At 42.5% G+C, this 22,345-nt stretch overlaps 1 protein-coding gene across 1 annotated transcript; it reads right to left on the bottom strand.

Annotated features, from left to right (window-relative positions):
• Nucleotides 1-1,157: 1,157 nt before the first annotated feature.
• On the bottom strand, nt 1,158-22,273 carry KIF4A (kinesin family member 4A). Its single transcript, XM_009586822.1, has 30 exons — nt 22,151-22,273; nt 21,924-22,038; nt 21,082-21,272; nt 20,704-20,796; nt 19,311-19,477; nt 18,964-19,058; nt 18,642-18,761; nt 17,268-17,443; nt 16,176-16,237; nt 15,330-15,465; nt 14,751-14,809; nt 14,456-14,561; nt 13,687-13,752; nt 13,188-13,373; nt 12,420-12,523; nt 11,969-12,113; nt 11,364-11,474; nt 10,520-10,603; nt 9,815-9,928; nt 9,411-9,566; nt 8,910-9,004; nt 8,343-8,472; nt 7,309-7,479; nt 6,810-6,917; nt 5,956-6,033; nt 5,765-5,866; nt 4,927-5,088; nt 3,423-3,542; nt 2,560-2,682; nt 1,158-1,961 (listed from the first exon to the last, which is right to left on the bottom strand). Exons 1-30 carry the CDS (start codon nt 22,271-22,273, stop codon nt 1,776-1,778), a joined length of 3,684 nt encoding a protein of 1,227 aa, XP_009585117.1. The 3' UTR covers nt 1,158-1,775.
• Nucleotides 22,274-22,345: the final 72 nt, after the last annotated feature.

Below are 22,345 nucleotides of genomic sequence, written 5' to 3'. Positions count from 1 at the left end.
ACAGACAGAGTATACAGGGGCTAAACTGAACCCCGTCCATCAAAGCTGTCCTGAGCAGCTGCTCCTCTCTGATGCCTTCTAGTGAGGCAGCAGTGTTTGGGAAAGGTGAGGAGAGACCTGCCGCCCCAGCCGCTCCCCGGCCACCTCCTCGAGCACACAGCTCCCAACCACCCAGGCAGATTATTTCATAATCCTGTCTACGAGTAGGACAAGTTTGGTTCAACCACAGGCATTTGTTACATTGTGTTTCACCTGCACAAAGATTTGTTGCCTTTGTGCTGTGTCTTTGTTCTTCAAATACGAAATGATCCTGACTCACAGTTTCTAAATGCCTGCATAAGGATGGGAAGGTTTATGGGATAAGAAATGCCTTTTCACTGGGTAAAGTCCTCACAACTTTAAAGCTTGTTTAAATCACTTTGAAACAAACATTTTACAACTACCAAGAACTTTTATATGCTTGGAAAGCAAAAAAAAGATGACTGAAGTTAGAAGAGCAGTCATCTAACAGCTCTTTATTGAGTGGACCATATGTGACTACATGGGATTGTGTCTCAGCTGGCAGTTTTCAGAGGCAACACTTGCCTGTGCCTCACAGAGCTCCTAGCACAGTTTTATCAGCAAGAGCCCTGCCCTGCTCCCACCACTCCTCATAAAAGGAACAATCTTGTCATAGAGTGAAGGGGACATTACATCACTCCTTCATGTTGATACTGATTTTATTTAGGAGAAAGCATGCAGTTATCCTTTGATGTTTATTAAAGGTGTGTCTGAACAGCTCCTGTGCAGAAAAGCCTGCTCAGCTTGCACAGAGCCAGAAGCCATATAATTGCACCAACATAGAGGGCTCTCACAGCTCAGGGAAGGCACAGTGCTAGTTTAGCATCTGTCTGCAAGCATCTGCCCTTGAAGGGAAAAAAAAAAGTTACATTTCAAGAAGCATTCTTCATGCTGCAACTCAAAAATTAGGACATAGTGGCAAGCACCAGTAGCCTGTTTGGGCTGCCTGCTTTTTGAGTAAGTTATGACAGAAAAGGATCCAGACCAGTCAGCACCACAACTGCTGGAACAGTTTTGAGACTAATTTTAATTGAAGAGATCCTAGAGTGCCTGTGTGGTTCATTGTACACAATAATGTAAAATTAAGTCAGGGGTTTTTTTAGTAGTTACTTTATTAAAGCTACAAAACCAAGTTAAAATTACTACAATATTCACATATGGCTAGCAAGTTTCTAACTTCATTGAACAAGGATAGACCAGTGCCCCAAGGGGTACAAAAACACTGGCCATTTCATATCTGCTAGCTAGTTTAAGACTAGAGACAGTGCCTCCTCAGGATCAAGCACCAGTGGATCTCACACAGCAGCTTGGCACAGTTCCTCGTGCTGTATTGGAAGAGACAGTGCCCAGATTTCCAGTGCAAATGCAAAGTTCTTTCAAGATTACGGATTAAACTGTACCCAACATGTTCACAGCTCAGTATGAGGAAGGCAGCTGGAATGAGCAACCTGGATAAGTCACCTCCACCACTCCCTACAGAGATTTCAGAGGAGAGTTTCTTACCATGGGTTCAAGTCCCACACATATAAATATTTACAAAGAAAATCTAGCAAGAACTAGTGTTTGACTCCCTTGCTGATGCCAGAAGCTGTCAGGCACAACAGTCATCAGGCTTTTGCTGCAGCAAGAGATCCCAACACTGTTTTAAAGAGTCACCAGCAACATGGTCTAAAGAAGCACAGCACAACCCAGTCACAGGGCAGCTTCTGGGCTCGTCAGTCAAGCTCCTCTTTGATAGGGGTACAACCTGAGAAGAAGCTGGTATTGCTACTCAGCATTCTCTTCTTTCTCTTTACAAATGGTATCTGGTTCTCTTGGGACTCCTCATCTCTCATGAGCAGGGAAGCAGCAGTGCTGGGCTTCTTCATGAAGACATCTTGGTCTGTGATATCTTTCAGGACCTATCAGAAAAGCAAGGAAGACAATTTTGGAGTTGGTCACTGCCCTGAAGAAGCCAGCTAGCTTGCACTGGAGCTTGGAGGCAGCACATACAGAAGTTGCCAGGCCAACATCAAGAGCTGCTTAGTTTCTTTACTCAAGTCAAAATTCTAAAGACAAATTCATGAACAGGAAGAGACAGCATGTGGAATAGTGTGCAGAGGGTACACATGGAATAAGTGAATTTGTTTAGCTGAGGCAGTTAAAGCTGCCGAATCAGAGTACACAATGACTTAAGAACAGTAAGTTTGGATGTAGACAGATACGATTTTGGCCTATGAGCTCCTCAATTACCAGTCTCTGCTTTATTGCTGGAAGGTGCAGCAGGAAAGCATGGCAAGCCTGTATGGCAAAGTTTTAGTACAAAAACTTAATAATTCAGCAGACTCAAAACTTAAATACAAGCTGGCTTCACAGCTGTAGTCTGTTCAGAATTTTCTAGCAGCAGTCTATCATCTTGGGTTTTTTCTTCTTGAAGATCCATCACTAGCCATAAACAAGGTGTGACAAGGTGTGTGCACATTCAGAACCACTGTTCTTTCTTACAGCTTTAGGCAGTACCTTTGTAGTTGGTGTGATGCACACAGGCTGAAAGAAGGTCTCTCCTGCAGTCACTTCAGTGGGGTCTTCGAGTTTGAACGAACCTTCCGAGTCCCTTGTTCGGTCCTCACACAGTGTGGCATCCTGAGGGGCAGTACTGTTTTGAAGCACTTTTACAATATCCACCCCTTCCTTTCCCACCAACAGCTGAAGAAATACTAGGGGTCCCTAAGCCACCTTCTCTCCAGTTGCGAAGTAATTCGTAGTAGAGGATGCTAAATGCCTCTGTCAGGCAACTGGTTTCATAAAATAGTCAGTAATTAAAGAATTACTATGGGAAGTCTCTGCTTCAAATCCCTAAGATCCAAAAGTAAGGCAGACCTTTCTAGCATGAGTTCTAAAGAACATCAGTTGCTCATGAACCTTCCTGATGCTACAACCCACTCCTCAAATTATCCGTTCCATTCTTTAAAAAAAAAAAAAATCTGAAAATGAGTTAAGTTTTTGTGCTGTCTGAAGCTAAGATACAATTTTTATTTACTACGTGCAAAAGAAAGACTTAAATTGTTTATCTTAAGATTCATGGCTGACAACTGGCAGTAGGTAAATCTATATGACTTGGGACATCATGCAAATTTCTGTATTTAGTGCAAGAGCCTGGTACTGCAGTGGAAAACTTTATACTCAATTACCACAGATAAACACTGAATTACAGTGACACTTAGAAGCGTCTCAGAAAGGTGCATAAGCTTTAGCTTGACAAGCTGTGCATGTACATTAATAGCATAACTGCTTATCCATTCATCCAGCTTTGCTTAAACGCACTGTGTAGTCTGGACGTTGGGTGCAGGCCCTTTCGCACCCACAAACACAGCACTACTCACCGGAAAGCCAGGGTCTCTATTTCTGCATTTTGCAGAGTCACAGCTACAGCCTTCAGTGCAGCCCACCTTCTGCTTCCTGCAGCCACACTGTCTATTTCCACATCGTCCCTTGCAGGAGCACTAAGTAAGAGAAGAGTTCTGTGCAGAAAGAGCTTTCGTGTTTTATAGACTGCATCTAGATTGCCACAGCTGTCAACACCTGAAGCAATCTGAAGGACAGTACCATCCCCAAGCTGCCATGAACCTTTTATTGTTTCACTGACCGTCCTGCATCCCAGGAAAAGAAACAAGGTCTTTCCACCTACAGAGCCATCTCTTGCTTCAGTATCCCCAAAATAAGCATCTTCGATTACTCAGTCCCTGACTTCAAGTTATCCAAAAGGGTGCCAGTTTCAGTGTCAGTTAAACAAGCTAACATTTGCACACTAGGAGGCAAACCTGAGTCACCATACCTAGGGCCCTCCATCTAGATGGAGGTGACCCAGTTTGGCTACTTCATGGCATATCAGAGCAATGAATCTCTCTGCTAGCCTGGGTATGTGAAGCAGTAGCAGACTGCACGGACCAGGTGCTCCAAGCTACAGTTCTGAACTGAGCAGTAAGTTGCACTGGAGTTCCACTGGGCTACGTAAATAAACTCAGAAGAGCCACGTGTCAAGCACAAACCCTCCTCCCTGCAACATGGCCCAAAAGAACTCCCCCAAAACCAAGCCACCGATAGTACTGTAGTTCAGAATTTATCAGGTTGGCAAGCTCCAGTGAAAGGAACTAAAGCTAGACCTTTACATTTATAAGCTTTTCTGTGGTAACTGCTGACATTTTCACAGTTGCTCCATGGTGAAATATGTAATAGTTTACCCCTTTGTGCAAGGGGAAGAAGAACACGTCTCACAATGAGGGCCTAGCTTCATAGCAATTCAAGCCCAGAGAGGCCCATTGGTTCACAGTGACTTGTGTTCAGCATGTTCAAATCATCTCCTCCATCCCACCAGGAATTAACCGAGCAGCAGGCTGAAGCTTCAAGCCCAGCAGACTGATTCAAACAGAAGATGGAAGCTGAGGCTTCTGTCAGGATTAGGAGCCACAGTACACCACAGCGGGAACAGTACATAGGGATACATGACAGGCCACCCCTTTTTTCCCCTAAAATAGGGTCCATGAAGGAATAAAGTTGCTGCTAGGGCTCACTATTTTGCTGCTGTCTGAAACATATAGGCCAGTTCAGTCACAGGTAGCAGATCAGAACATGCGTCTCTTGGTAGAAGATGACCTGTCCAATGAAAAACTATTTAGGAAGGTGTTGCTGACTGTAGGCAACTTTTGCTCTTTCTGTCAGAATATGATAAATAACCAGTGCCAGCAGTACTATCATATTAAGGCTGTTCAGAACAATAGTGGAGGCACTGCAATCTCACTGTTTCTCTGTACATGTACTAGATCCTTAGGGATACAGGCAAGTGATTCCCTTATAGGTAATAACAAGTCAAAGGTAACTGGATCTTACCCCCATCATGCTTTTCTTTGCTCCTTTGACTGCTTTTACTGGAACCCAGTCCGCATCCTCCATCTCCCCTCCAGACTCCCCCGAGTCAGAGAACAGCTCTTCCACATCCATTTCTGGGGTTGGTGCACGGGGTTTTGCTGTCGTTTGCCGGCGAGTCTTTGGCTACACACAGAAATTACAAGGTTTGAGGCCCCAAAAGGAATAACAGTGGGTTTACATTTTATTAAGGCACTTCAGAGTCCCACCACCACAGCCCCATTCCTTTCAGACAGCCAAGAAGGCTGTAGGGCTAGGGAGGAGACAAAAGATGAAATTGTCAGGATTAAAAATTCAATCAGTCAATTTAAACTGCTATAGTTGACAAATCCTTGGATATTTAATAGATTTGTGTCACAGTCTTGACAAAATAGTTTTAAATCATTATTCCTCCCAGCACTTGGCTCTTTTGCAAGGCAATGATTAAATTTTCTATGACAAATGCCTTGCTCCATGATTCAGAGACTGGAAATGCTACAGAGAAAACACCTGGATTACTAAGGAGGATACAGAGTCAGAGATAATTAGACTGAGAAAACAGGTTTGGGTTTTTGTTTCAGTTGTTTTTTTTTTTTTTTTTAAGATTGAAAAACTAGCACAAGCTGGTTTCAGAAGTATTCTGAAAACAGAAGCCTTAAGGACTGTCTGAAGTAGACAACAGGCCTAGTTCAATAAGCAGAACAAGATGCCTTGTAAAAAGCAACTTGGGAGAAAGAAGCCAAGATTACTACTCGACAACATTAACTTTTGAAAAGAACCCAGGTACAATTCAAGCATGAAAACTGGTATGCAGCATCTTTACTTTGGGTGGAATATAATCAAAAGAAGAATCTGGGGACTCAGATGGCATTTGCTGAATGTGATGGAGCTTCTGTCCACTGGCAACTTGGAGGAGCAGCAGTTTCTGTTAAGAGGGACAAAAGTTAGCTTTGCAAAATACATTAACCCAACTGCCAAGAAGCTCTTATGACTTATGTCTGTACCAATCTCTACCTGTTTAAGAGTGTCATTTTCCTGGAGAAGTTCTTGGTTCTTCTCACAGATCTCCCTCATTTTCTCCAGCTCTTCCTCCTGTTTGCAAGACAAGATGATATCTATAGGCTTATGTGGGGGTAGCACAAATAGAAAAATCTATTTGTCCCAAACAACTATTTGGATCTTTCTTGCAACACCAGAGGGGTTTCTTTGTATTCTCCAACAGGAGATCAGCACTGACTGATCAGGAAAATCATTAGTGATACTACCTTGTTTTATGCATAACATTGCCAATACAACTGAGAATGTGATCCTTTCAGAGTGACCAATTAAGATCTAAACCTCCCTTTATTTCTAAGGCTTACGTCCAAATTAGGTGCATCTAGGACTGATTGTGCTTTAACACATCACTGACCATGCCCTTCCACAGGAGCTTGCTACACCACTTAATTCTCTTAGCAACAAGACAAGGTGCAGCTTGTAACATGTTTATATGATCAAGCTAAAGTTCTTCCATTGCCAATAGCACAGTGGAGCTGTGCTAAGCAAAGAACTAGTAATAACATGTTGAACACCCTAACTAAAGGTGTTCCGAGCATGGAAGAAGTTCGTGTGAGCTGGTCAGATTGTGGTAGGCCTTATTGCTGCATTTACATTTATTTAATGGAAGAAGATACATACCAGAAAAAAACCACAGGCTTATTCAAACCTGTATAACAACTATCCCCTGTAACCAACTGAATCGAGCAATCTTAGCTAAAAATGGAAATGCTCTCAATCCTTCTGCACCTTCCTCACTCTAAAGCCACTATTCCAAGTAACAGGTAGCCCTAATGAGCACACCCCCCCACATAGCCATATCCAGACACTACCTGGAACTTGAGTCGCTCTTGCAGCTGTTTCTCTTGCTCGCTTAGTGTATCTTCCAATTTCTTCTCTGCTGCTTCTTTTTGCTGAAATTGGCTAAGCAGGTACAGAACCTAAAAGCAAGTTAACATAGCAGAGGCAGAGAGGCATGAATTCCTAGAGATATCTGGCAGCCCAGGCATTAAAGGCCTTGACAATTTCAGAAAGATTCTTTCTGCCACTTCCAGCATGATTCTGCCCTGATCTACTTTAAAAGTTATCTTTAAGCCTCACTTAAAGCATTGCAAAAAGTTACTGAATAAAACAACTTGCATAGGACAGAAGACGAATAGTGAGATTTCTTGGGCTTTTGTTAGCTATCCCGCAAAAGTCTAAGAAATCTTTATCAGATATACAGCAACAGATTGGTTTCAGCACAACACTTTGCCTTTATCTCTGAGCAGATCTGGGAAGCAGAGTCCCAAGACACAGGAGGTCTCAAGATTTCTGACACTTAAGTTTTACCTTCTCCTGGTGGTGTTGTTCCTGCACCAAAAGCTGATTTTGGAACTCAGCCTCCATCTCCGTTACATGGTTTCGCTCTTCAATCAGCATCTTTTGCATGTCTGAACAGTTGGCTTCACTCTGCTGAAGGCTGCTCTCCAACTTGCTTTCCTGCACTTTTGAGGAGACCAGCTGAAAGACAAAAGCAAGATCATTGCTTGGAGTTCCATGTTCCTGTTGGGGCAGACATGCTTCAGTCTGAAGGCGAAACATTTCTGCCTAATCTCCAACCACCCTAAGAATTGGACTGGCTATCAGCAACAAGAAGGCTAGATGAGACATTCGGAGCTAGACATCTGACAGCCAGTCTAGAAGTGCAAAACAGATAGCAGGATGTTTTGTTAACAGTTCTAGATTAATCTCCCTTCCTGCAGCACTTTAAATCTGAGCATTGCAGGGCATTCAAAAATGAATGCTCTCTCATATTAGCTCCTTCATTCTTTTCCTTTAATTTCCAAGCACCATGGACTGATATATGATTCTGCCATTCAGTTGCTCTTTCCTTGATTCCACATTAGCCCAATTCCTACTCTCTCCTACCCCCAGCCTTGTTCGAGCTTCTCCCATCCCAACATCCATTCCACTGCTTCCACTCTGACCTCAGAGAGTGGTCCCCTTGTTTCCCTGCAGTTTGCCTACTTGCTCAGTAAGTATTTTTAGGTACTTTCTCTTCTCTTCCACTTCTGAAATTTGTCTCTTCCCTTTTACTATTCCCATGCAAGCCTTCTGTAAGCACAGCTTTAGCTGATATCTCCAGACGTGTGTTTATTCTGTTTCCCTCTTCCCTGTTCTTTTTGGATTTCACTCCCCAAAATGATCTGCAGTACAGGAGGATATTTTAATCAGAAGTTGAGGGAAATAAATCTCATCCAGTACAGCAGTGCTTCACTTGAATTCTTCTCTGCTATCAAACCTGTTAGTCACTTCCTTTCATTCCTGGCTAAGCACTTAGAGCCTTTGTTTTTAGTAATAAAATAGGCAAACTCAGAATTTACCTCTCCAAGGAGATACTTCAAAGCACATTTAGCCTCTAGAATTGTTGCAATACTGTCCCAGCGCTGTTTCACACGATCTCCATTGTCTGCATCTAAGAGTTTCTGCTGTAGATCCGCTATCTGGGCACTCCTTTGGAAGAACGCATGTATTTGAGGTTATAATACAAAAGAAAACCTGGGCTAGTGTCTGGGCTAAAATTACTGTTACCAGAATAGTAGAGAAAATAGTTCAATTTTGACTGCTTAGTACAGCAGCTGGAGTCTGCAATGCTATACCAGGGAGTTTCTCCTCCCCTCCACACTTCCAATTAAAAGTGCAGCGTTTCGCTCCTACAGAGATGTGAACAAAACAATCTTAGTAACTGATCAGTGTCCTCATATCCCCACATTTTGGAAAAATTTGGAAAAATTCAAACCAGGAAAGCCACATGGTCTTATTTCATAGTTTTTAGTGTCAGTGTATAAGTTATTTTACTTTCTGTTTTGTTTCACAAAAGAGTTGTAGATAGAGATGAGGAAAAAAATGGAGGCAAAGCTGTGCAAATCAGCTTTGTCATACCACCTTACCTGAGCCCCATCTCAGTTTCCAGGCTTTCTATCTGCTTTGATATGGAAAGGTCCATCTCCGAAGCCTGCAAATCTGCGAGGGAGTAGGTGCGTCTCTAAAGAATTACAGCAAGGGACAGAAGTGAGCAGTAAGTGAAGAAATGCACACAAGACTGGGCTTTCATTTACAGACATTTCAGCAAAGAGGAGCCATACTATTATAAAAGCCTCCAAGTATAGCTTAAATTCCACTGCTCCTTCCCAAAAGCATAGTCTTTGATAAGGGGTATGACCCACTCACACCCATCAGATGCATTGCGTTAAGTACCAAGTTACTTCAGCAACTCAGTTCCCTGACATGACAGAGGACAGTAACAACATTAACCCTTTCTTCCAGAAAGGGAACCATCTCCATCCCTACCTTCTGAGGGAAAAGGTCAAATAGGAGTGAATAAGAGTAAGTGACAGTACTTGCTGAACAGAGGTGTGGGACAGGGAAAGTGGCATTTCCCTCTCTCTTACCCGGAGCTTTAGAGGTGGGTTTTCCCCAGCCTCTTTCTTCTCTTTAAGCTGAAGGAGCTCCTGTGCCAAGATCTTTCTGTCCTCCAGAAGGTCTGCAAGGTGCCGTCGAGCCTCTTCAGTACTAACAAGAACCTCTACTTCGTTTGCAAGCCAACTCTGGAGGAAAAAAAACCACCATAACCCAAAAAACAGTATAGTGGTTCACTGTAGTCTCAACTTCAGGACTGAATCCTTCTCTGAAATGCCTTCACAGATAACTTGAATAATAACATTGCCTCCCTTAATGTGTAACTCCATGTTCCTCCCCCTCTGCTGTCCAGTCATCAACCCCAGCAGCACCTACTGAGTTAACAAAGCTAAGTTTACCCATTGTTTGTTGGGATGCACAACATATTGTCACCCACTTTTACTCGTGCAGCAACTCCTTCCATTCCCCGATTTTGACTCTCCTTCCGTTTATCTGCAGCCTCCCGCTGTTTCTGCAGAGCATCCTTTAGGCGCTTGTTAGCAGCTGCTGCCTGTAAAATATTTTACACAAAAGCTGAACAGTAGTTACTTCACTTAATCCGCAACAGTTGAAAACATGAGATATTCACAATGCAAGTCAGACATTGACACAATGAGAAGAGAAGTTAATAGGTTAATAAAACTTTAGGATTAACCAAAGACTAGAGAGTCCCTGACCTAGTTTCTGTTGTTGAGATCCCTAGTTTAAAGAGAATCTGCTTCTAGGCCTAAAGGTAGAAGAAAACATCCAAAATGGTTTCAAGATGCATTTCTTCTATACAGCCATCTTGAAAGAATTTTGAACTGCCATCTAGTGTATCCACTCAAGCTCATTTTACACTTTCTAGCTTGGGTATCTGTAATAGATTTGCCACAGCAGCCTGATGCTCAAAGGGTAATTTATCCTTTAAGGAGCAGATTTAACTAGAATCGCTCAAAGGCTACAAGACAGCATGGTATTTTTCTACCAAGACGAAAGTACCTATTTTCAGACCTCCAAACTGCTTTTAAGAAGTTTCTGCATATCCTATTACAACCTCCAACCACCCTTTGCAGACCTTTAGGAGTTAGTCAGAAGTTTCTAGCAGATATTGGCTCCTTACCTCTTCTGTTTTGCGCCGAAGTACATTGGCCTGCTTCTGGAAATCTCGTTCTAGCTTAAGTAGCTCATATTGTCTCTTGCGATCCTGCAGGGAAATATTGTTAAGACAGATGGAAAAACCACATCACATTAATACCTATGGCCGGTTTCACACTTTTTGGAACAAAATAATTACATTTGCTGTTCTGCAATGCAAATGGTTCATGATAATTTCACTGATCATTACAAGCTTAAGCCAAGTAGTGCCTCTGAGAACAAATGGCTGTAGGCTTAAAGTGGCTAGAAGGGGCTCCACACTTTCCACCAAAAAGGTTTAGGAGCCTGAAGGTTGTAAGAGACTGCAAACCAAAAGTTTAAGACTTAGTGTCCCAAAGCATTGGGGAGCAAACTTCTTACAGTAAGAATACCTGTGAAATCAGAACTCAAGAGGTACAGATGTTTGCTGTCCATTACACTTGAATGCTACAAGCCAGCTGGATTTCATTAACAATTCTCACTGTTTACCTGCAGATTCAATATTCCTTTGAAATTTTAAATACCTCCCATTCTGTGGCCAAATCCTACAATTTTAAATACTTAAAAATATTAAACATATTTGCCTTCTGCTTTAGAGCTGAATCATGACAACTGTGTTGATAGCTTTAAGATTGCCAGACACAAGCAAGCAAGTCAATTTACAACAACTGGTGAAAGGTGGCAACCATATGAACTAATGTTATCTTCAAAGCATTCCCCAGATGTTTTTCAGATGCTTGTAAGTTAAACAAAGTCTTGCAGCAAACACTTTAATGATTTGTTTCACTCTTCAGAGGGAGGTACAGTTTGGGGGCTTATTGTTTGCTCACCCGTTCTTTCAGCTGGATCACTTCCTTGTCCTTCTGTTGTTTCCATTGCCTGAATTTCTCAGCATCGTCTTTCATTTGGCGCATCAGCTGTACCCTTTGGTTTTTCATTTCCTGAAAAACAGAAATGGCTGGAAGAACTGTCCAGTACTTGCATTCTGGGTAGTTTCAAAGTACATTCCCCTAGTGTGTTCTGTCAGGGGTGGGGAGTGGCAGATGGGAAGTTTTACAGTGTGCTGCCCACTCAGAGTACATGCCTAAGGACAGTCTCAAAGTGCTAAAACCCAGGAATTCATTTTTTAAGGCATAAAGGGAAGAAAAACACATGCACAGTATACACATGGAAATCAAAGTGAAGTCAAGTGATTTGACTGAGGCAATAAATTATCAGAATAGCCATAAGACACTTTGGACTTCTTTTATTCGTTCAAGTCTCAGTAGTCACCTGCCTATTGTATTACACCAGCAACGGTGGTCACGTAGCCAGAGGGATCTTGCCAAAAACTGGTGTTCTCAGTCTAACAAAACAGAAAGTGAATGCCCGCTGTCTGGAAGCTGCTTTGTCTACACTGGAGCAAGCCTAAGAACTGCATGCTAGGGTTAGTTACCCTGATCTCCTGGTTCAGTTTGGAGACAGTGCGTTCTGTAGATTCCTTCAGCTTTAAGAGCTTTGATTGCTCATTCAGCTTTTTCTTCAGCTCATTAATTTGCCCTTCCAACTCCTGGAGTCTTTTGCGACGCCGTTCACTCAGTCTGTAAAGAAGTCACACTTTAAAAACAGCCCCCCGTAATAACTGTTATTCTCAAACAAGTACTCTCCAACTTCAGAGACACCTTATGGAAAATGAAGCAATTGCGTATTATCGTCTTGCCCACTGATGAAAGCCCACTATCAGGCTTCTCTGCAGTTCATACAACTCACGTGGCATGTTAAAGGGATGCATTTGCATCAAAATAAAGAGTTTTTACAAATAGAAAGTACAAGACAATGAGTTTTCACAGGCGCATTAACACAATTTTCAGTGCTGTAAGCCGCATGGCTTGCGTAGTCACTCTTACTTGGCTTGGTTGACATCCTTCTTTGCCATATGCAGAGCAAGGATCAGCTCCTCCTTTTCTTTTTGTAAACTGCTGACCTCCAATTCCAGATCCTTGATATTAGTCTAGAAAGGACAAGAGTAGTAAGCCTCCAAATGAAAACCTTGAAACAAAGCTTTAAGACAGGAGGCCTCGAGAAACCATGTTCCTTTCCAACAGGCTGTAAACTACCTTGTCTAAAAGCAGCATGAATGTCAAAAGGGCTAGTCCTCCATACACTGAAATCTTAGTCAGTCTGCAGAACCATTGTAACAAACTAAAAGTTATGACTGAACAATTTCAGAGATGGGAGATCCCAGCACAGCTAGTGAACAGGGGAAGCCAGATCAGCTGGCTGTACTATGAGAGTTAACAGAGAAGTACTTGCATTTTGGCTTGGTGCAGCCAAGCAAACCGCCAAGTAAAAAGCAGAGAAGCCCATTTCACATAGAACAGCTAGTGGCTAATAGTTTATTTCAGGGAAAAGACCGTCTTCCGGCAGTAGAGCTATTTGTAGCTAGCTGGGTATGGTCATCTCCTCATCTTCTCTGCTGGCACCTGTAGTTAACTCCCCTCTCCATGCCCAAGGGGGCAAGTGACCCAGCTTAAGGAAATATATAGACCCAATAACAACATGCTCTTAAGAGGACAGATATTCTCCTCCCTTCCCTCCTCAGCATGGAGTGACTGCATTAATTGGGAAAAATAAACTGAACATATCTTTAAAAGAACTACTTCAGAAGAGTTTACCTGGTATTGGGACTGAATGGGCTCCAGCTGACTATCATTCTGAGTCATTTTTTTGGCAAGTGCCTCTTTCAGAGTCAGGGCTTTATTCAATTCAAGCAGCTCTTTGGACATCTGTGCTTGACGGAGGGCATGTTGAGTGGTGAAGTCATCCGAGGATCTCTTGGTATCCTGACCCATTTCTGCTTCCTGGAGGAGACACAGCAATGGGCCAGAGAGGCCAATCCAAAGCTCTTTAACTATGCCATCACAGTTTCTGCAGAACACTTCAAATTAATTTTTTTTACATAAAAAATTAGATATTCAGAAGTGAGAACAGGTTATTGATCTTGAACACATTGAGCAAATAAGAGCATAGAAAGGCAGCACTTACAAGAGTGACACATACTATTTATCAAACATTTGGATTAGAAAACTAGCTTAAGGACGCAGGTAAGAGGAGTGATGAGGGGATAAAAGCATGCCCCGGTAAGGTCTGTATTGCTGGACTCCCTTCACTTACAGCTGTAGCATCCTGTTCAGAGTTTGCCATCTCTGTAGCAGCTTCCATTGTGGCAGCATTTTCACTCTATATAGGACAAAGAAAGGAAAATGTTGGTAAAAAGTGAAAGATTAAGTAAAATGAAGCTAATAAGTCTGTTGGCCTATTATGACAAAGCATAATGTTACTCTCCTCTGTCCAGAAAGTTGTCTCTGGAAAGAGGATGTCATTGTCTTCCTCCTTTAGTAAAGTGAGCATACTCCTCCTAGACTAGCTGGACAAGGCATTCTTTCTAGTCTTCCCTGAACTCCAGCATTGGCAGCCAGCTCCTCACAAGAGTAAGGAGTCTGGGAACAGGGGGAATGTCTAGTGAGGAAGAACAGAGAAGTTCCTCAATGAGAGGCAGATTTGACAACTTCTATTTAACAGTGTCAGGTCCCTGCAATTTGGGTTGCTCATTAAAACTACTAAGTTTATAACTCTTCTTCCAACTTCTGGATTGTAAATCCATGCTAATCTTCCACTATCAAATTCTTTTAAGGAGAAAAATCTTCCCCCACCACATGCAGCCACTCAAGCACAAGTGGCATTTCTGCAGCATTAAAAGCACAGCAGGACAGCTTGTTTTGAAGTGGATATCAAGAGTCATTTAATACTCATAATTCCTGGGCTCCTTAAGCAAGGCTTCTGCAGAGTGGAATCCACTGCTCAGCAAATTGGCAAAAGAGCCCTAGGTCTCATCAGTAAACTCACTTGGCACATGTTCTTCTTTCCCTGGATTCAGTCTTACCTGCAACTGAGCCAACACTTGCTGCAGATTGCGAATCACCTCTACATTCTCTTTTAGTTCCTCATCTTCCACAGTCTCTACCAACTTCTGCAGATCAAGCTTGCATCTGCAATGCAGACGTGGGAATAAGTCCATGAGTATTACATGGCACGTTTGTGTCACACACGCCAACGAGGAACAACTTTTCCCACTGAACATACAAACATAAATTGACTGTATCCAGTTTAACCCAAGAAAAATATTTAATGCTGAAAGACATTTCCTTAGCACAAGTAGGGTGTGGAAACAGACTTACACAGCATGTTGCTGAAGTTGCTCTAGTTTGGCATTCATCTTCTCATTTTCTTGTTCTGTCTAAGAGAAGTCAGAATTATACTGAATTGTATGAAAAGCAAGACAAGAAGCCAGAAAACAGCTAATTTATTTGTAGCAAAAGATATGTGATCAGCCTGTGGCAAATCAATGCACTGGAAGATCTTGCATGATCCTTGCCACTAGTTCGTTTAGACTTAACACCCTTTTTCGCAGGAATATACACTGCAATGAATCAAAACAAAGCAGAGCAGGGGGGTGGAAGAGGGAAGAGAGGGAGAGCGCGCATGCACAAGTGGTATTTAAAACATTAAAGTAACAGAAAAGCTGAAAGATTCAGGTCTGCTTTCCCCACTGAAGTCACCAGATCTATAGGCTCTGACAGGCTCTGGGAGACTTTTGGTTCTGACTAGGTGATGGCTAGAGATTTGAAATAAATGTGAAAGGAACATTAGAGAGATATTCCTAACGTGCCATTAGTACAGGAGCTGCTATTGATTAATCTTCAGCAAAAAGGGGAAGTCATGCAACTTAAAGCTCTTCTTGGGTAACTGAACCTTACCAGAATGATCCTCTCCAACATTTGTGCCGTCTGACCAGCGGCCTCACTCAGCCCTCTGCTCAGCTTTTGATTCTCTGCCATTAGTGACTGGTTCTTCTCCATCAGGGACTGAAGATTCTCTGACGGTGCCATACTACTAAAACATTAAGGACCGGTTTGCTCGTGCACATGACTTCGCTAGAGGTTTGTAATAGCACTGAAATTACCTCCAAGTTTCCTAAATAACTTACAATAAATATAGGTCGTAGTAGTCACAGTAGAGGAACAGAAATAACTGGAAGAAGTCTAATCTGAATTCAAAAATTTAAGTAATACAGCACACCAAAAGTAGACATATGCAAGAGAAGAAAGCACCCTTTTGAAACAGTAATGCTGTTTAACCAATGGTAAGTCTGTAAACTGCATGTAATTGGGTTTTGAAACATCCTCAGAAGACAACACCTATACAATCCAACTCTTCCCTGCATTTTGTGCTTTTGAGAGCAATGGAGATGGAGGTGCCCTATATTTAGAGGTAGAGGGGTGAGGAAGAAAAGAGGGATGGATGGATCTGAGAAACAGATACTTACTTAGGAGGCATTGCCTAGTTCCTCTTGTATTTCCTACAGCCGATTTTTGCAATCTTAAGGGGTTTGCTACAAAACTAAGTAACCCATACATGCATGGAATTTCAGTGAGCACGGAAAAAAAGAACAAAAGGAAAAAAAAAATTGTCCAGATCCTATTAGAAAGCAACTGTTTGCTCTACCCACAGTCTACAGCACTGTCTGGAGCAAAGGTGATCTAGAGTCTTTGCTGGTGTGCGACAGCCATCAGTTACATTGAGCATTAACCTACAAAGCTTACTTGAGAGACACTGGGAGGGTCCCTCCATGGGCCTGCAGCAGTAACACCTGTAGCTCTTGCACCTAGGAAGACAAATAATTATAGTTGTAAACCTCTCCCATGTAGTAACTAGATGGTTGAAGGAACACTATTAAGATCCTTAGTCTTAGTAAGAGTCACTTGCTCCACAATTGTCCTTTTACCATTGCCTGTGGAAAGGAATCATGTTGCTACAGTATTTCAAGTAATTTACTCCTAAAAAAAGCTACCTTCTCTTCATCAGGAACGCTCAGATCAGAGCATGTTAATTCACGCACAGACAGTTGACATACTGTTCTGTGCAGGGTGTCAGAGACCTCGCTGATCCAAAGGGCAGGTCTCCCACTTTGCTGAACCAATGCTCTGTTGCTACCTTCCACATGACATAAAGAGTTAGGTCACTTGCCTTCCTAAGCTACTTGAATATGCGATTTGAATTTACAGTGTGTTAATAAATATTCACTAGGCTCTGGTGAACACTCCTATGCAGGAAGCAAAGCCACTTACTTGCTCCATTGTGGAACAAGATTAATGAGTTCTCCTATGGAGAGGTAGCATGAAAGACTATCATATGCATACAGCCAAGTAAGCACAGCAAGCTTGGTTAACTCTCACCAGTAGACAAGCCCTTGGGCACTTCTAGCTTTGGGTTTAACCAAGTCTAGTTTATGCAACTTATTTCCCTCTGAACCTGACCACATAGGAATACTCTTCACTTCCTACTCCATGCTGGATATAGGCAGGTGATGTTAGCAAGGCAACCATCACTGTGCTTCTAATTTTGCCTGTAGCCTAATGGGCAGGTGATGATTTGTTCAGTGGAAGGGAAATGTAAATCACACTAACGCTACCATTTTTCTATGGCATTGAATAGTTGCTGTAGAATTACAAGAAATATTCATGTATTCCCTTTACATCACTTAACACTGTCATCTCAAGAGACAGAGAAACACATACTAAATATTTTTTGCATGTTTTGTGTAGCTAGGCATCCTATGTCTTCACTTGCTGTTTACTGAGCTTAGTACTAAAAGGATAGATCTACTCCTCTCACATGAAGAATGCACCCAGTACCTGCTGCTTTAGATGATGCAACTCAGCCGCCTGGGGATCAAGGTTGACAATTGGTTTATTTTTTATTTTTCTTGCTCTATCAGCATAACGCAGAGTATTTAGAGTTTCTTCTAGATTGGAATCCGCTGGGCTTACACAGGCAATCATGAGAGTGTGGCTGTTACCGCCCAGAGAATCTGAGAAGGAAAACAAGGCATAATCAAAGCTTTGAGAGAGAACAAGAATGACTAGTGAGATATCATCTAAGACCGCCTGCGTGCATCTCCCTACTACTGCTAGAAGAAGATATCCAGCCATAGTTTTGTGTCATTGTCATCTACTTTTTCCTCTGCCCCAGTCAGTACTATACTAAAGAGCTTTTTTGAAAGCCAAAGTCCCAAAGTTACATCTCAGCTCTAAGCACCAATGGTTTCACATCAGAAGCCCCAGTAATATTTTGTCCTGTTAAGTAATTTCTGTTACTGCTGTAATTTCTGTATGCCATTTCTGGCATAGTTCTTTCAGGTTTTCCCCTCCCTTCTTCCACATAATAATACTCAAGACCTCCATGGATATCCAGACATCAGAATTCACACTATCTTCCAATTTAAAGAATGATTGGCCAAGAACATGTTTGTTCAGGTCATCAAGCTGCATGGCATTTTATTCTTTGGTTTTACAGTAACACATATTGGCTACTTAAAACTTTTCATCAGAAAAAAAGGGCCCCACATCCAGCTCTGCATAATCCAGTTTCTTTTTTTAAGATACTTTCAGATATGGAAAATGCTGAAGAGCCTAACTTTTTGTACCAAATTATTTAACTTCCAAAAAAAAAAATCCCAGTAAATTGCATTACTATAGCTATGCCCATATTAAAGGCTAATTTAGATAAAATGTATTAAAAGACCATCACAACTATTGAAAAATAAGTACCACAAAGACCAGATATTCAGACTAAGAAAACAAAACTAAATATGATGTGCACAGTGAAGGCACAAACAGCTTGATCTTCATTCTGGTTGCAATATCCTCCAGTAAGTAACTATAATTAGGGTATAATAATAGATCTCTGCTTCCAGACTTAACTTCTCATCTTCCTTCTCCCCACCAAAAAAGAAAAATGCACTGAATTTGTCTAGTTTCCTCCCATCACATAGGAACTGCAAAAGAGCAGGACTCAAATGAGCCCATCTCAGTATATTTGCAACCTAAAAATAAGAGTACGGAAAACGTCTAGCTTCAGTGAGAAAAGGAACTAAACCAATAAATGCAATCTCTTTGTCAACAGCAGCTACCACTTTGAACTGTGGTTGTGTGGCTGTTGGTTTTTTTGCTACTTTGTTATTTAAAGTGCATCTGTAGATTTAGGCTTTATCATTCTCTGTCCCTTACCTTGCAGCAGTCTTGTTAGCTTTGAGTCTCTGTAGGGGACAAACCCCCCCTTTTTATTTTCATCACCAAGAGCACTAATCACATTCCCCAGGCAGAGGAGACCTCTGTTTATGTTGATGCCTGCACACAAACAGATGACAGTGAGTAGAGCCACCTCAATAGCTAGGAATTGGTCATTTCCTGTCCTTATTAAAAAATTTAAGGCTAAAAAAAGCCCATTATAAGGGTTAAAGAACTGCTTTGCTTTTCCTGACAAGGACTCAAATTTATTAACTCAAAAGTGGTGAGAAACCCAAGCTATACCAGTGATTTTTCTACAGACCTTCTTTTAGTCTGTCTCCCTCAGCCTTGGTCTTCTTTTGTCTCTCAGAGCCAGCAAGATCAACCAGGTGTAGCTTGGAGTGAAAACTGCTGTTCCTATGGCAGAAATAAACTATTTTACTCTCTCAAGTAAACATGAAGTTAGGAAAGGAGCAGTCCAGTGGTTACTACAGTTGAGCTACTGGGCTGAAAAATGTACTTCATATCAGAGACAGCCAAATAAAGGAACTGCCTCAAGAGTAGCTCAGCTGAGTTCATCCAAGACCAAGAAAGAATGACAGGACTATGAAATTTTGAGTAAGTCTGACTCCTAAAAGCTGCTAGGAGTGGCTGCGCGATCACACTTACTTGTCATTTTTCTTTTTCTGATCAATGCAAATGGTGAAGATGGCATGGGACCGTGAGGACTGGGAGTTCATTGCCGTGGAGGCCACCGTTCTGGAATTGTTCCCTTGCTCTAGGCAGGATACAGTATCTTGGGCACACGCAACATTTCTTTCTGTTAACCCTATAATCTGTATCCAGGAAGAAAGCATCATTTATCTTCTCCTTCCTTTCACCCCAACTTACATCAGAAAAATTATCCTCTGTCTTAGACTACGGCAGACAAAGTAAAGTCTCTATGTAAATACGCATTCACAAGAATCAGAGTCTCGCTTCAAGGCAGAGGTTTGGTATGGATTCCCCCAGCAAAGATTTATTCTGAACTCCGTATCAGTAAATAAGTCGCATCACCTCTCCCTCGTCCTATTCCTACATGCACACACCAAGTTCCTCTGTGCCTGCCTGAGCTATGGGATGGAGCTTGAGCTATGAGCCAGCTGAGCTATGGGATGGAGACAGGGCTCCTTAGTAGTCTGTGGAGAAATCCCTTGCCGCCCTCAGATATCCCCTGGCCACAGAAAGGGGAAACTGGCTAAAGGGGGTGGGGTATTTGTGTGAATAGAGTGGAGGGAAGGCAGGTATTAGGGACATAAAGGACAGAAGGGACTGAGCAGTAGGGACTGGTCATGCTCCTTGGGAAGCTTGCACTTTCCCCGAGGGGCCTGTCTCCCTGGATCACAATGCCGCTACTAACACATGGAGGAGTCGCACCCCAGTACTTTAGAGGTGACAGTGAGCAGCACAAGATTACACATAAAAACATTCATGGATCAAAGCTACAGGTGTCATGCACACCGTGCATATGACAACCAACAACCTACCCACCACTGCAAACTGAAACTGTATGAATGAAGCACAATGAATGGACGGAAGTTTAACTACAAAATAAGTACACAGAGCAAGCTGTAGCACAAGGTTTTTCTACACTATGCTATAAGCACACATCTGTACAAAACTGCTAAGAAAATAACTTGGGCACTTAAATAGTTTCCCCTCAAAATCCCTTTGTTGCATGCTATTTCTACCAAACTGAAGAGTACAGTTGCAACAGAGTTTGAAATTTGGTGAGGGGACCCAAAGTACAGTGTTCTCAGATATTCAACTAAATCAGCCTTCAAAAAAAGTCACAATAGGACTTGCAAGTGGCTTTGTCATGAATGTCTAACCCTATTGGGTGTTACTCTGAGTAGACTTAAGGATCATCAACTGCTCAATTTTGACAGGAATGAGGAGTTGTGATGATTTCATATGCACTAACATAAAGCAGAGCTCAGGGAGTCAGACAGTTGTTTCACTGAAACATTCATCCTGAGCCATGTCACCCCCTTATGTACCCTTATCTAACAGGGCAACAGACCTTTATGCCTTCTTTCGGATCTTCCCGTATACTAATCTGAGAAGTGCGTTCTCTTGATGGGCACAGCAGGTCTAGAATATCCTCATTGTAGATCTGAAAGCATCAGAACAGCAGTTCAGAATTAGCAGCCTCGCAAGAGAACAATTTGCATAAAGAAAGATGTACAGTTAGGCTGAAATTGTGGCTAACTTTGTATGACATTCCATTCATTTCACCTTTAAAGAAAGATACCTAGGACTCAGAATCCAGTTCCTGACAAAATCTTTTTAGGTTTTGGTTTAATAAATACCTATTACTTGAAGGAGGTGGCCTCATTAAAGCTCACTTTATCTGCAATTCATAACTTTATAATAGTTTGGAAATCAAAACAACTTTTACCTCTAGATAAGAAACCTTGAGGACGAATTCCCAATCCTGCCTTTGCTCCTTCTCCTTAAACAGCAGTTTGATTACCCGAGGGATGACCCCCACACTAGGTTCGTGCTCTTGATTGGCAGTGTAGGTACCTCCCATAGAGTACGTTTTTCCAGATCCTGTCTGTCCGTAGGCTAAGACGGTAGCATTATACCCTAGGGGAACAAAGGATGCCCGGATCAGACAGTCACGTGGGAACCAGAAGAAACTCTGATGAACAAAGCTGCATTCTAGTAAAACCATCCTTCCAGAAAAGCACTGCCCCTCACTGTCAGTTTATGCAGCCTTTATGCACAAGTCACAGTTAGCAACGTCAAGGAAAAAAGGTCAATGAAAAGCTCCCCAAAGCACAGATAAAACTATTATTCCAGCTCTTTTGTAAGTCTGCTCTGTTGCTTACTAGAGTTAGTCATAGAAACACAGTGCAAGTTCTCTGTCATCCCAGCTCCACTGTAGCATTGGTAACAGCTTCTGGTATAGGATGCTTTACAATTCATCCTATTATTCTTGGTAAAATTCTCTTGCCTTACATAAATATCTTCAGGAACCAAAGTGACCCACTGAACACACACAAATCATTTTGATAGCCCTATGGAGTATACAACAGGTTGTAAACAGGTAAGATCTGGCACTTCTCACTAGAGGCTGGAGTCAGTGTCTAGGTAGCACAGGACTTTATTTTCTGAGATCAAAGAAAAAATGAGTTAGAATGAAGAATTAGACAGCACAGCACATTCTTCCACATGGCTAAGCCCACCAAAATCCACAGTATTTTAAAACAGAGCTTGACCTCTGTTAGCACAAACCTTTGAAGATGCCCCGTATGAGAGGGGCGACAGCTGTGTTGAAGACTTCCTCTTGCTCAACAGAAGGGTCGAACACGTAGTCATACGTGAAGGACTTATCGTTACCTACGACCACCTGTGGAGGAGACGAGAACAGACAGCGCTGACTACAGCACCCTGGCAGCAAACCCTGAGGCGAAGGAGGGAGACAAGGCCGACCCCCGGGCGCAGAGGGCTGGCTCCCTTACTTGCGGTTCCCCCGGCACGAAGGACAGGCACATCTGGCACCCCTCGCTGGTCTCCTTCGGCACCAAGGGGCGGCAGCGCAGCGCCACACGCACCGGGATCACCTTGTCATCTTCCTTCACCATTTTCAGTCACCGTGGCCGCCCTGCGGAGGAACGGAGCCGGGTGAGGCCTGGCAGGAGCAGCGCCCGCGGGTC

Source organism: Fulmarus glacialis, unplaced genomic scaffold (genome assembly GCF_000690835.1).
Source record: "Fulmarus glacialis isolate BGI_N327 unplaced genomic scaffold, ASM69083v1 scaffold49951, whole genome shotgun sequence".
Lineage (NCBI taxonomy): Eukaryota > Metazoa > Chordata > Aves > Procellariiformes > Procellariidae > Fulmarus > Fulmarus glacialis.
This window is presented reverse-complemented; position numbering and strand designations above follow the sequence as displayed.

What these genes read in the sequence shown, in the direction of transcription:
- KIF4A (XM_009586822.1), bottom strand. Translation starts at nt 22,273, where the DNA reads ATGGTGAAGGAAGATGACAAGGTGATCCCGGTGCGTGTGGCGCTGCGC. An exon ending in CATACGGGGCATCTTCAAAG is followed by an intron (nt 21,273 to 21,923) that starts GTTTGTGCTAAC and finishes TTGTTCCCCTAG; the next exon opens with GGTATAATGCTACCGTCTTA. An exon ending in TTCGGCGCAAAACAGAAGAG is followed by an intron (nt 9,929 to 10,519) that starts GTAAGGAGCCAA and finishes AATATTTTACAG; the next exon opens with GCAGCAGCTGCTAACAAGCG.